Source organism: Hyla sarda, chromosome 2 (assembly GCF_029499605.1).
Source record: "Hyla sarda isolate aHylSar1 chromosome 2, aHylSar1.hap1, whole genome shotgun sequence".
Taxonomy (NCBI): domain Eukaryota; kingdom Metazoa; phylum Chordata; class Amphibia; order Anura; family Hylidae; genus Hyla; species Hyla sarda.
In genome coordinates, this window is record NC_079190.1 from 336,723,600 (window position 1) to 336,738,487 (window position 14,888).

Here is a 14,888-nt window from a genome sequence, read left to right on the forward strand (position 1 = left end):
CTGCGGGAAGGGGTTAAAGGTTGAATTGCGGAAGGTAGAAATTATTCTCATGCCTACTGGTAGGTGGTGTAGCTTTGCACCTAAAAATTTACCTTTGCGACCAAAATACCAACTTTTGAAAAAAGTCACAAATGATAAATACGTGACCACTGCATGGTCAAAAAGAAAAAGTTCTACGGGTAGGCAAAAAGAGTAAAACTGTCTATATCAAAAGACGCATAAAAGTCTCAAAATATGCTGCTTGCGCCTGAACTGCGCCTGAACATAGACAAAAAAAAAAAAATGCTCTAAAAGCAATGATAAATCTCCCCCATGTCTTGTAAAAAAAATAAAAAAATAGGGAACTATGGATCTCCTCTTTCCACCGTTCTTCTTTTACAAACTCTTTCAAAAACAACTAAACCTTGGTATTTCCAACCTTGTGCCATTTAAAATTGGCATTTGCACCATTGACCAACCTATTAAAACTGTTGTCTAGTGAAAGAAACAACCTGTATATGGTGTCAAAAAGTATAATAAAGCAACATACTAATATAATGTTATAAGCCATAGGCTCTCCATATCAGCACTACTCTCTCCCTTGTAGCTCCCCCTCTTGACATCAATGGTCTGGTCCTAAGCAGAAAGTAGGGAAAAGGGACAGAGCCACCTTTTCTTCAGAGAGTATATGACATGACGTCACAGCTACAAGGAAGACAACTTTGCTGATAATGGAAGATCTGTGCAGTATGGCTAATAACATTGGGGGACATTTATCAATGTTTGCTTATGTTTTCCTTTTTTTAGTTATATTTTTCTTACTTTTTTTTGCTTATGTGCGACTTATTTATCAACTGCTTTCAGCCTGTTGATAAATTTCTTTCACTTAAGCACTTTTTCTTTTTTTGCTTTGGTAGTGGCTTTTTCTGCTCCATGTCTGAGCTGGAGTCAATTTAGTAGGTTTTTTCATGCAATGCGACTTTTTTGCGACTTTCGCACTTGATAAATCTCTGACCACTGCAAGTCAAAACTTTTTGCTTTGGTAAGCAAGATTTTAATTTTTTGCTTAGGACACTGAACATGCAAAAAGTCGCAGAAAAAAGAGCGTAGTCGCACGTGTGACTTTTTTGCGACAATTTTAAGCAAAAAAAACAAAACTACTAAATGCTTTGATAAATGTCCCCCATTATGTTTTGCAATTACTGTATTATACAGGTTGTTGATTTCACTGGACAACCCCTTTTAATTGAGTTTACAGCTTGGTAAAGTTTTGGTATCATGGCTTTATGCAACATCTCTAAATATAATTTATAGAGAAGTATAGAGAGTATTATTATAGCTACCTATACTGTGTATTCATGGTGTATTATGTGTTAACATTTCATTTGTCTCTTTTTACAGAGCATATTGACATGCTGAATATAACTTCATGGAAAGAAATGTGCAAACACTCCAATGTTTCAGTTTATCACATTTGATGTTCATGGCATGTGGAAGCTGTATTTATTACTGGGACTCTTACAGTAGAAATGGGCTTCTGCCAGGCCAAACAGAGTGATAGCCAAAGATTCTACACTGTGTCCATCAGCGGAGCATAAAATTATCAAGTTGCCGACACTAGTTTTCATGATGCAGAAGGCAGGGGTCAGCGAATACAGCCCACTTGCACAACTCCTGCTGGTTAATTCTCTGACATGTGGCCTTGAAGTCTGCCTGGCAGCAGGGATCACCTTTGTTCCACCTTTGCTTCTTAAGGCTGAAGTGGAAGAAAAATTCATGACCATGGTACTAGGTAAGTAAAAATGCAAACTGGAGAATACATTGTCATTTCATAACCCTGACTTTGTTTAACAGTGTTCTAAATATCAGCAAACTTTCTTCTTTTCAGAATGTTATAGACTTGGGTATTGCTTTAATTTCACGCTATGATTGTGAATGTCCTTATGCAGAGCTAGACAACAGAAATGCACCAACTCCAACTATGGCTTCACAATAATAATATCAAATTGTAACAATGCTGACGGATCGTGAGACTGCAGAACCAGGCTTTACCTTTAACAATTGCACTTTCTGGTTCCTGTAGTTCTGCAGGAAGTAGTAGGTGTCTTGCAGGAAGGCCCAGATTTAGTGCAATTACAAACACACAACAGTATAACACAGAATGAGGAAATATCAGACAAAAAGAGGACCAGAAAAATAAAAAAAATTAAACACACTGAATATCTTACATATCTTGCAGGTATTGTCAACCATCATTGCAGGGCACCTCTAATGGTTATTCCAACTTAATACACTTATTCCCTATCCACAGGACCCAAGTCGCACCTTGGAATGGTGCGGCAAGTCACGCATGCACGCTGCTCCCCTATTCATTTTCCATGGAAATGGTGGAGATTGCATGTGCGACTAGCCACTCCATTATGAGATGTAACTTGGTCCCTGTTCACAAGATTGCAAAGGTCTCAGTGGTTGTACCCTCAGTAATCTGCAGCCCTCCCAAGAGTCAGTGTGTTCAATAATGACACTCTATGTGGAAGCAGTAACGCCAGCCATGTTATTACTCCTAAATGTCTGAATAGATTTGGCCATCTTGACATATTTGCTAAATAACATTTAAAGTAAATGAGCATATCATCCAAAAATAAGCACTTTAAAGGGAACCAAGCAGTAGATTTTACCAAATATATGGCAGTGCAACAAAATGTGAAAAAAGGGAAGAGTGTCTGAAGACTTTCTGGATGCATTATAAGAAAATATAGTATCTGAGTAACCCTAAGAATATCAGATTCAGGTTTGAAATCCCACACAGAAAAAAGTAACCAGGCACTGCAAGTATATATGCAATGTAATAGATTCACACAACCACATATGTAGATAGCAGTCAAAAGAAACCAGGTCAGCGTGGTGCTCAGTGTCTATAGAAGAAACATGGTATGCAAGTAGATAAAGGTAAAAGACACGGCAACTCACTAAAGTTGATGACTGTAAAGCAGTGAGTTATTCTGAAGTAAAAGCAGAAATCACAAGTCCATACAGACACGCTATCGAGGGTATTGAGTTGCCGTGTCTTTTACCTTTATCTACTTGCATACCATACTATATGATATGAATGTAATAGTTTGTATATCACATACAGGGCTATATAACCATAAAGATAAGACAACATGTATCTGTGAAATAGAGCATAATGCTGTTATATAAAATGACTAGGTAATTACAATGTATCATTTATAATTAAAAGGGAACTAAGCAGTATATTTTTACCATATATAAGGGCAATGCTTTATATATGGTAATATCTTTATCCTCACCATCCCCGGTGGACGTTTTGCCCCCAGGGATGGTGAAGATATGAAGTTATAAAGGCTCCCCCGCCTCCCCATAAGTAGTCCCCTGGGTGAAGGAGCTATACTTACCTAGTTCCGACGCTCCGGCTGTAGTGAGTCCCCCTCAGCATGATTGATGACCCTCATCATCACTCTGCTCCGTCTGCTTAGGGAGCAGAGCCATCACACGGGCCATCAATCAAGCAGAGGGGGGCGTCACTACAGCCGGAGTGAAGGGACCTGTAAAGTATAGCTCCCCTGCCTAGGGGACTACTTATTGGGCAGCCGGGAAGACTTTATAACTTCATATCCTCACCATCCCTGGAGGAATTTAATATATATAATGTGTTGCCGATATATATGGTAAAATATACTGATTGGTTCTCTTTTAATTATAAATTATACAATGGAATTCATTGGCCAGTCATTTTATATAACAGCATTATGCTCTATTTCACAGATACATGTTGTCTTAGCTTTATAATTATATAGCCCTGTATGTGATATACAAACTATTACATTAATATCCTATAACCTGAATCTGATATTCTTAGGATTACTCAGATACTATATTTTCTTACAATGCATCCAGGAAGTCTTCAGACACTCTTAACACATTTAGTTGCAGCATGGTTCTAAAATAAAAGTAAAAAAAATCTAACATTTTGCAGTCAATACACCTTAATGATAAAGTGATTACGAAATGTTGGAAATCTTTGCTAATTTATTGAAAAGGAAAAACTAAAATATTGCAGTGACGCAAGTATTCAGACCCTCTACTAATCACCTACTGAAGCACCTTTTGGTTGCGATTTCAGCCTCCAGTCTCCAGATCTGATGCCATAAGCATTGCACACCTCTATTTGGGGATTTTTTTTGCTATTCTTCTCTGCAGATCCTCTTAAAAGGGTATTCCAGAAAAAAAACTTTTTTTTATATTTCAACTGGCTCCAGAAAGTTAAACAGATTTGTAAATTACTTCTATTAAAAAATCTTAATCCTTTCAGTGCTTATGAGCTTCTGAAGTGGTTGTTCTTTTCTGTCTAAGTGCTCTCTGATAACACCTGTCTCGGGAAACGCCCAGTTTAGAAGAAAATCCCCATAGCAAACCTCTTCTAAACTGGGCGTTTCCCGAGACATCAGAGAGGTGTCATCAGAGAGCACTTAGACAGAAAAGAACAACCTTAACTTCAGAAGCTCATAAGTACTGAAAGGATTAAGATTTTTTAATTGAAGTAATTTACAAATCTCTTTAACTTTCTGGAGCCAGTTGAGATATATATATATATATATATATATATATAAAAAGTTTTTTTCCTGGAATACCCCTTTTAACTAGGGATGAAAGAAAAAATCGATTCTCGCGATAATCACGATTTTTTTCATTTGCCGATACTGAATCGATTCAAAATATTTTTGAATCGATTCTTTTAGGGATGTGGAATTTTTATCTCCTGACGCCCGGAACAGCACGTCCTGGGCATCAGGAGATAAAAGTTCCACATTTGTGGAGCCGGGCAGGCCGGATCTGACACGGCGTCGCTCTGGGTGTATGGAGCGGGCTCCGACTCGTGCCCGCTCCGTACTATGCGACCCCCGGCTGATTTCAGTAGCCGGGGGCCGCCGCTAATAGCCAGCATGTGGCGATCGCCGCGGCTGGCTATTAAAGGAGTACTCCGGTGCACACTTTTCTCATGTTATGCAAAATAAAAGAAAACGCACTTTATCTTACCTGCCAACGAGCCCCCGGAGCTCCGGTACAGGTGTTCGGTCCCCGGGCTGTATTCTTCTTACTTCCTGTTAGCCCGGCACGTCACACGGAGCTTCAGCCTATCACTGGCCGAGGCGGGACATCGCTGCGGCCGGTGATAGGCTGAAGCTCCATGTGACGTGCCGGGCTAACAGGAAGTAAGAAGAATACAGCCCGGGGACCGAACACCTGTACCGGAGCTCCGGGGGTTCGTTGGCAGGTAAGATAAAGTGCGTTTTCTTTTATTTTGCAGCCCGGACGTGATAACATGAGAAAAGTGAGCACCGGAGTACTAGATCGCCGCTGTCAAAGCTGACAGCGGCGTCTATTGGGATCTGTGAATGCTCCCAGGTGGGCGATGTATCGGGATATATCGCGATGTATCGTCACCTAGACGGTATCGCGATATATCGGGATATATCGAATCGCCACACTGGTATCGCGATTCGAATCGAATCGCCAAATTCTAGGCTATTCACACCCCTACTTTTAACCCCTTAACGACGCAGGACGTATATTAACGTCCTGCGCCGGCTCCCGCGATATGAAGCGGGATCGCGCCGCGATCCCGCATCATATCGCGTCGGTCCCGGCGCTCATCAACGGCCGGGACCCGCGGCTAATACCACACATCGCCGATCGCGGTATTAACCCTTTAGAAGCGGCGGTCAAAGCTGACCGCCGCTTCTAAAGTGAAAGTGACCCGGCTGCTCAGTCGGGCTGTTCGGGACCGCCACGGTGAAATCGCGGCGTCCCGAACAGCTGATCGGACACCGGGAGGGCCCTTACCTGCCTCCTCGGTGTCCGATCGGCGAATGACTGCTCCGTGCCTGAGATCCAGGCAGGAGCAGTCAAGCGCCGATAACACTGATCACAGGCGTGTTAATACACGCCTGTGATCTGTGTAGAAGAAAAAAAAAGTGTTAATAAAGGTCATTTAACCCCTTCCCTAATAAAAGTTTGAATCACCCCCCTTTTCCCATAAAAAAAATAAAACAGTGTAAAAAAAATAAATAAATAAACATATGTGGTATTGCCGCATGCGTAAATGTCCGAACTATAAAAATATATCATTAATTAAACTGCACGGTCAATGGCGTATGCGCAAAAAAATTCCAAAGTCCAAAAAAGCGTATTTTGGTCACTTTTTATACCATTAAAAAATGAATAAAAAGTGATCAAAAAGTCCGATCAAAACAAAAATCATACCGATAAAAACTTCAGATCACGGCGCAAAAAAATGAGTCCTAATACCGCCCTGTACGTGGAAAAATAAAAAAGTTATAGGGGTCAGAAGATGACATTTTTAAACGTATAAATTTTCCTGCATGTAGTTATGATTTTTTCTAGAAGTGCGACAAAATCAAACCTATATAAGTAGGGTATCATTTTAACCGTATGGACCTACAGAATAATGATAAGGTGTCATTTTTACCGAAATATGCACTGCGTAGAAACGGAAGCCCAATTTCGATTTTGTCGCACAATGATTTTTTTTTCCGTTTCGCCGTGCATTTTTGGGTAAAATGACTAATGTCACCGCAAAGTAGAATTGGCGACGCAAAAAATAAGCCATAATATGGATTTTTAGGTGGAAAATTGAAAGGGTTATGATTTTTAAAAGGTAAGGAGGAAAAAACGAAAGTGGAAAAACCCTGAGTCTTTAAGGGGTTAAGGTCTGTCCGGTTGGATGATTACTGTAAAAAGTTAAAAATCAGAGACTAATATATATACAGTGAGGCAAAAAAGTTGAGAGAGGTCTGTCATTTTTATCATAGGTATACCTCAACTATGAGAGACATAATGAGGAAAAAAAATCCATAAAATCACATTGCCTGATTTTTTAAAGAATTTTTTTTGCAAATTATGGGGGAAAATAAGCATTTGGTCAATAACAAAAGTTCATCTCAATACTTTGTTATATACCCTTTGTTGGCAATGACAGAGGTCAAACATTTTCTGTAAGTCTTCACAAGGTTTTCACACATTGTTGCTGCTATTTTGGCCCATTCCTCCATGCAGATCTCCTCTAGAGCAGTGATGTTTTGGGGCTGTCACTGGCCAACACGGACTTTCAACTCCCTCCAAAGGTTTTCTATGGGTTGAGATCTGGAAACTGGCTAGGCCACTCCAGGACCTTGAAATTGCTTCTTACTAAGCCACTCCTTCATTACCCTGGTTGTGTGTTTGGGATCATTGTCATGCTGAAAGACCCAGACACGTTTCATCTTCAATTCCCTTGCTGATGGAAGGAGGTTTTCACTCAAAATCTGAGGATACATGGCCCCATTCACTCTTTCCTTTACACGGATCAGTCGTCCTGGTGCCTTTGCAAAAAAAGCATAATGTTTCCACCCCCCCCATGCTACACAGTAGGTATGGTGTTCTTTGGATGCAACTCAGCATTCTTTCTCCTCCAAACACAACTGTCAAGGACTGACCTGGGGACAGGGAGAGTGAGCCCTAAACTGACCCTAAAACCGCTCTCCCTGTCTACTAAACGGTGGATCTACAACTGGGTGCCGGTCCCTCCCTGAGCTAAAGTGCAGGGACCTAAAAACACATACTAATAAACAGTTGGTCACAAATCAGAAACATAATCTGTAATAGAGTTCTATGTTCCTGTTAAGTTCAGAGGACACTATAGACCTATGGTAAAGCACAGCGGAAAACACTAGCTAAGTGATCATGTACTCTAAGATCAGTGCACGTACAAAAACTCCAAAGATCTGAATAAAGAACTAATAAACAAATAGAGTTCAATACACCAGACAGGAAAACGGATGAGTCTAAACAGACTCCAGGAACAAACGGGAATATAGCATAATCCCCCAGAACCTCCAGTAGACACAAAGTCCCCATGGACCGGTAACAGGGATCTATCGCTAAACAGGAATAATCGCAATGCCTCAGAAAACCTCCAGTAGACAAGGAGTCCCCATGGATAGGTAACAGGGATGCCCAATTACAACTCAGGAAACAGATACAACAGGATATAATTATAGAACACTCCACACTGAACACAAGACAGGAACCGCAATCCCTCAGAAACCCTCCAATAGACACAGGAATAGCAATACCCTCTGAGTCCCCATGGATCGATAACAGGGATGCCTAGATACACAGAATTTAATTATAGTACACTGTTCGCACTGAACACAAGACAGGAATAGTCGCATTCCCTCAGAAAACCTCCAGTAGACAGAGTCCCCATGGACAGGTAATAGGGATATCTAGATCAGAGCCTCCAGTAGACACAGGAATGTCCCCATGGAGCGATAACACAGAAAACAGATACAAGAGAAAACACAGTGTGAACAGATACATAATAGAAAGGATATACATATCCTAAAATCGACTAAACAAACACAGCTTAAAATCTACTAAGAGCATGCCACATAACCATGGCTAAAACCAGAACATACGAGGTGCATGCTAAGACAGAGATAGTAGATTAAAAGCTCAAATAAAGAGTTTTTCACCAAGAGCTCCATAGCAGCATGTCAGGATCTCAGGAAGTCAAAATGTCAAATGTATCACCAGCCCAGAAGCTGATCCTATCTAAACACACTCAGCGCTATTGGATAGCAAGCCAAAGGCTTTAACTATTCACTTACCGGGGAACATAAAACTGTTCACACACATGCAAATCCAATAGCTGTGTGTGAACACAGACCAAGACAGATATGACAACGATGAGTTGAGTTTTTACCAAAATGTTCTACTTTGGTTTCATCTGACCATATGACATTCTCCCAATACTCTTCTGGATCATCCAAATGCTCTCTGGCAAACTTCAGGCAGGTCCAGACATGTACTAACTTAAGCAGGGGGACTGCATGATTTGAGTCCCTGGCGGCATAGTGTGTTACTGATGGTAGCCTTTGATACTTTGGTCCAGCTCTCTGTGGCTCATTCACTAGGTTCCCCCGTGTGGTTCTGGGATTTTTGATCATCATTCCTGTGATCATTTTGACACCACAGGGTGAGATCTTGCTTGGAGCCCCAGATGGAGGGGATTATCAGTGGTCTTGTGTGTCTTCCATTTTCTAATAATTGATCCCACAGTTGTTTTCTTCACACCAAGCTGCTTGCCTATTGCAGATTCAGTCTTCCCAGCATGGTGCAGGTCTACAATTTTGTTTCTGGTGTCCTTCGACAGGTCTTTGGTCTTGGCCATAGTGGAGTTTGGAGTGTGACTGTTTGAGGTTGTGGACAGGTGTCTTTTTTATAGTGATAACAAGTTCAAACAGGTTCCATTAATACAGGTAACGAGTGGAGGACAGAGGAGACTCTTAAAGAAGTTACAGGTCTGTGAGAGCCAGAAATCTTGCTTGTTTGTAGGTGACCAAATACTTATTTTCCACCATAATTTGCAAATAAATTCTTAAAAAATCAGACAATGTGATTTTACGGATTTTTTTTGTCATTATGTCTCTCGTAGTTGAGGTATACCTATGATGAAAATTACAGGTCTCTCTATCTTTTTAAATGGGAGAACTTGAACAATTGGTGGCTGACTAAATACTTTTTTGCCCCACTGTATATGATAGCATTCATTGTGCTTACCAAAACAAGAATACAACATCTGTATAGACATCTAGATATTAGGGATCGACCGATTATCGGTTTGGCTGATATTATCGGCCGATATTCACGATTTTGGACATTATCGTATCGGCAGAAATAGCCGATAACTTATTGGCAATCGGCCTGAAAGGTACCAGATTGTCGGTATCGGCCCTAAAAAATCATTATAGGTTGATCCCTAGTAGATATTACAAGCTCCAGAACAAAATCCATCATTTCAGCATCTACTGTTTCTATATATCAGGTTGGATGGGGACCATCAGTGGACAGCCATTTTCAGGTCTTTTTTTTTATTTATTTTTAGAGATGTTCAACTGGGTCAGTGTTTGGCTGGGCCTTTCATGGATATTCACAGAGCCACTCCTATATTGTCTTTGCTGTGTGCTTAGGGTCATTCGGGGAGATTTGTCAAAACCTGTGTAGAGGAAAGGTTGACCAGTTGCCCATAGCAACCAATCACATTGCTTCTTTCATTTTTGAGAGGCCCTTTTAAAAAAATGAAAGAAGCAATGTGATTGGTTGCTATGGGCATCTGGTCAACTTTTCCTCTGCTCAGGTTTTGATAAATCTCCCCCATTGTCTTGTTGGAACCAGTCTAGGGCTGCAACGATTAATTGGCATTATCGATAAAATTTGTTAACTGGATTTGTTGTCGACGAATCCCATTATCGAATAATCGGCTGATTCGTTATCCGGGTTCCGGCTGTGAGAACACTGCTGCGGGCGCGCGGTCAGACGCTAGTCCGCACCGCCGCAGCCTCTGTTCCGTTAGTCTATTTCCTGTCCCACCCTCCGCTACCCACTGCATATCAATCACGTGTGCGGGTGCTTCTCTTAACTCCTCCCCTCCCCCGCCGCTTATGGACGCTCTACACTTATGGAGCCTCAGCCTGCCGTGGAGTACTCCATACTACTGCCGCCGGTAGGACAGTTTCCTGCAGTTTAATGCGCCCTGCCCCTGTTACTGCCGCATTGCTTATTGACACACACATGGGGGTATCTGCAGAGCATTGCACCCTTTTGTCATCTACAGACACTAGGATGCAATGCTCTGCACATACCGCCATGTGTATAGTAGTGTAAGTGTGTACTACATGCACACTGCTATACACATGGTAGTATGTGCAGAGCATTGCACCCCTGTATCTGTAGTAGAGACACTAGGATGCAATGCTCTGCACATACTACCATGTGTATAGCAGTGTGCATGTAGTACACACTTACACTACTATACAAATGGGGGTATGTGCAGAGCATTGCACCCTTGTGTCTGTACTACAGACACAAGGGTGCAACGCTCTGCATATACCCCTATGTTTATATTGGTAAGCAGTGCACACCGCTTTACCTGTGGGGGTTTGTGCAGAGCATTCCACCCTTGTCTGTAGTACAGACACAAGGGTGCCATGCTCTAAACATACCCCCATATGTAAAACAGTGTGTATGTAGTACATATACACTGCTATACACATGGGGGGTGGTGCAGAGCATTACATCCTAGTGTCTGTACTACAGACATGGGTCGGGTGCAATGCTCTGCAGTCTGCAAATACCCCCATGTGTATAGGAGTGCTATAGAAAAAGTGTAAAGTAAAAGCAAATTAAATGAAAATAAACCTCCCCCCAATAAAAATTAGCTCCACCTTTTCCTATTGCTACACAAAAATCGTTAAAAAAAAATTATAATAATTTTTTACATATCTGATACTGCCGCATGGCTAATTGTCTGAACTATTAAAATTAAATATTAGTAAATCATTAACATTTTATTTTAATAGTTCAGACAGTTACCTATGCAACAGTATCAAATTTACGCTGGTTTCTGTACAGGATCATTAATAATGACCCTGTATAGCAACCGGCGTAAACTTAAACAAAACAAAAAAAGTCTAAAATTGCTGTTTGGTCACATCACATGCTAGAATACTTTAAATATGGCCATTGTACATAATTCTTCAAGTAGAATCAGCAGGACCCCTTATTTTGATGGTTTTTTTTATGATTAATCGATAAAATAATCGACAACTAATCGATTATTAAGATAATCGTTAGCTGCAGCCCTAAACCAGTCTGAGGTTCAGTGCATTTAAGATCAGGTTTTTATTTAGAATATCTCTGTACTTGCTCCATTTAAAATGTACTAATCTCCCTGTCCCAGCTGATGAAAAACATCCTAACAGCATGATGGTGCTACCACATGCATCACCGTACAGGTGGTATTGGGCAGGTGATTAGCAGTTGTTGGTTTCTTCCAGACGTGATGCTTGGATTGAGACCAACAAGGTAAATCTTGGTTTCTTCACACAAAAGAATCTTGTTTTTACAGTCTGAGTGTCCTTTAGGTGCTTTGTTTTTGCAAACTCATGCCTTGCTTTCATGTGTCTTTTATTAAGGAGAGGCTTCTTTTTGGCCACTAAATCCCAGATTGGGTGCTGCAGCATTTGTTGACCATCGAAAGCTTCTCCCATTTGCTTACAGGCCAGAATGACCATTGGATGAGTCCTGGTCTTTTCAAAGTTTTTCCATTTAAGAATTATGGAGACTAGTGGGCTCTTGGGAACTTTTGGTGCAGCAGAATATTTTGTGTGTCTCCAGATCTGTGCCTCTACACAGTCCTCTCTCTATTTAAGCTCTGCAGGTATTTTTTTGTAATCCTCTTATTTGTAGACCCTGTCCCAAATTATTATGCAAATTATATTTTTCTCATTTACCTAAATAATTGTAAAAACAGTCAGCATAATTCTCATGTTATCAACTATTAAGAGTACAATTAAAATTTTATTGAACAAACCTCCTAATGATAACAATATTTTTTCTTAAACATAAAAAACTTACAGTGCACTGTTCCAAATTATTATGCACAGTGGCCCTCATTTACTATTGCAAACCCGATATGTTTTGACGCGTTGTGCGCCAGATTCTGTCGCATTGCGCCAGAAATTCTGTCTGCGCCAGATTTTGCGCCAGAATTGAAAAAACCCTGACTACCTCTTCATTTTGATAAGAAAACCCAAAAAGGGGGCGTGGCTGTCGGGAAAAGGGGCCGTGGTCTCCAAAAAGGGGCGTGGTCCCGACATTTTCACAAAAACCCAACATATTTACTAAGGTTTGCACAGAAAATGTGGTGCATTTGAGCTGAGGAAAACCCTACAGATCAGAGCATGTGTAAAAAGCAAAGTGTAGGGAACATGGAAAATGTAGGGAAACCTTAGTAAATACCGTGGAAAAAATATTATAGGGAATTAAAACCCACAAAGTAACCTACACTCCACTCTTAGTAAATAAGGGCCAGTAAGTTTAAAAACACTTTATAGGTTGTAAAGAACAGAAAATTGTCATTTGTTGTGTTTGCAGCATATTTACTGAAATTAAAAGCTATTTCAATAAAACTTTTAACAATATATTAACTTTTTAAATATTTTAACAGGTCACGTTACATTTTAACATAGGACCCCTTATTTGATAGCAGCTTCACAAGTCTAAACTGCCTCCCACCCTCAAAGATCTTTTGCTTGAGGATACTCCAAAGGTTCTCAATAGGATTGAGGTCGGGGGAGGATAGAGGCCACACCATGACTTTCTCTCCTTTTATCCCCATAGCAGCCATTGATACAGAGGTATTGTTTGCAGCATGAGATGGTGCATTGTCATGCATGAAGATGATTTTATTACGGAAAGCATAGTTCTTCCTTCTGTACCAGGGAAGAAAGTGGTCAGTCAGAAACTCCACATACTTTGCAGAGGTCATCTTTACACCTTCCTAGACCCTAAAGGGCCGACCAGCTCTCTTCCCATGAGTCAGGCCCAAAACATGACTCCACCGCCTTGCTGACGTCGTTGCCTTGTTGGAACAGGGTGGCTGTCCACCAACCATCCACTACTCCATCCAGGGTTGCATGGCACTCATCAGTGAACAGGACTGTTTGAAAATTAGTCTTCATGTATTTTTTCTGCCCAAGCCAGCCGTTTCTGCTTGTGAGCATTGGTTAGTGGTGGCCGAATAGAAGCTTTATGCACAGTTGCAAGACCCTGGAGGACTCTACACCTTGATGTCCGTGGGACTCCAGAGGCACCAGCAGCTTCAAATATCTGTTTGCTGCTGTGTAATGGTATTTTAGCTGCTCTCTACCTCATTGTGCCTTTATCTGCACCTGTTTGTGCTCTGAATCATCCACAAATCTCTTAATGATCACGCTTAAGTTTTCGTGAAATATCTAATGTTTTCATACCTCGTCCAAGGCATTGAACTATTTCACTCTTTTCGGCAGCAAAGAGATTCTTTTTCTTCCCAATATTGCTTGAAAATGGTGCTCTGCCTAACCCCTTAACGAAAATGGACGTAAATGTACCTCATGGTGCCGTCGTACTTAGTGTGCCATGACGTATATTTACTCTCCGTGATGACCGTGCGCACCGGACCGGTACTCGCCTTATGCACGGCAGGTCCCGGCTGCTTTCATCACGCCCCCTCCCATAGACTTGCATTGAGGGGACGGGCTGACATGACACGGGGGCGGAGTCCTGACGTCACGGACTTCCGTTCCCGTAGTCGCGACTCAGACCCTCCAGCGCTTCCGCACAAAAAACAGGTGGGTGCCGCATGCAATACTGTGGGGGTCCCCAGCGGCGGGACCCCCGAGATCAGACATCTTATCCCCTATCCTTTGGATAGGGGATAAGATGTCTAGGGTGGGAGTACCCCTTTAACCCTTCAGATGCCGTGATCAATACAGATCACGACATCTGCGGCACTTAAAATGGATGATCAGATGGCCCGCAGCGCTGATCCGATCATCCAGCAAGGCGGCTGGAGGTCCCCTCACCTGCTTCCGGCCATCTCCTGGGGTCTTCTGCACTGGTCTGAGATCAAGCAGACCAGAGCAGAAGATGACCGATAACACTGATCAGTGCTATGCCCTATGCATAACACTGAACAGTATTAGCAATCAAGTGATTGCTATAAATAGTCCCCTATGAGGACATAAAAAGTAAACAAATAAAAAAAAGTGAAAAAAAAGTGAAAAACCCCTTCCCCCAATAAAAATCGTCCCTTTTTTCCCCAATTTACCCCCAAAAAGCGTAAAAAAAATAATTTATGAACATATTTGGTATTGTCGCTTGTGTAAATGTCCGAAATATAATGTTAATTATACCGTATGGTGAACGGTGTAAACTTAAAAAAAAAAAGTTCAGAATTGCAGAATTGCTGCTTTTTTTTGTCACATTTTATTCCCCCCAAAAAA

At 41.3% G+C, this 14,888-nt stretch overlaps 1 protein-coding gene across 9 annotated transcripts in view; it reads left to right on the forward strand.

Moving 5' to 3' along the window:
* Window positions 1–14,888, forward strand: part of SLC45A3 (solute carrier family 45 member 3) — a 111,625-nt gene that overhangs the window by 83,283 nt on the left and 13,454 nt on the right. For all 9 annotated transcript variants that reach the window (XM_056558038.1, XM_056558040.1, XM_056558044.1 and 6 more), the window contains one exon: window positions 1,381–1,771. In XM_056558038.1, the coding sequence (XP_056414013.1) occupies window positions 1,606–1,771 (166 nt within the window). In that variant the 5' untranslated portion in view covers window positions 1,381–1,605. The remainder of the gene's footprint in view (window positions 1–1,380; window positions 1,772–14,888) is intronic.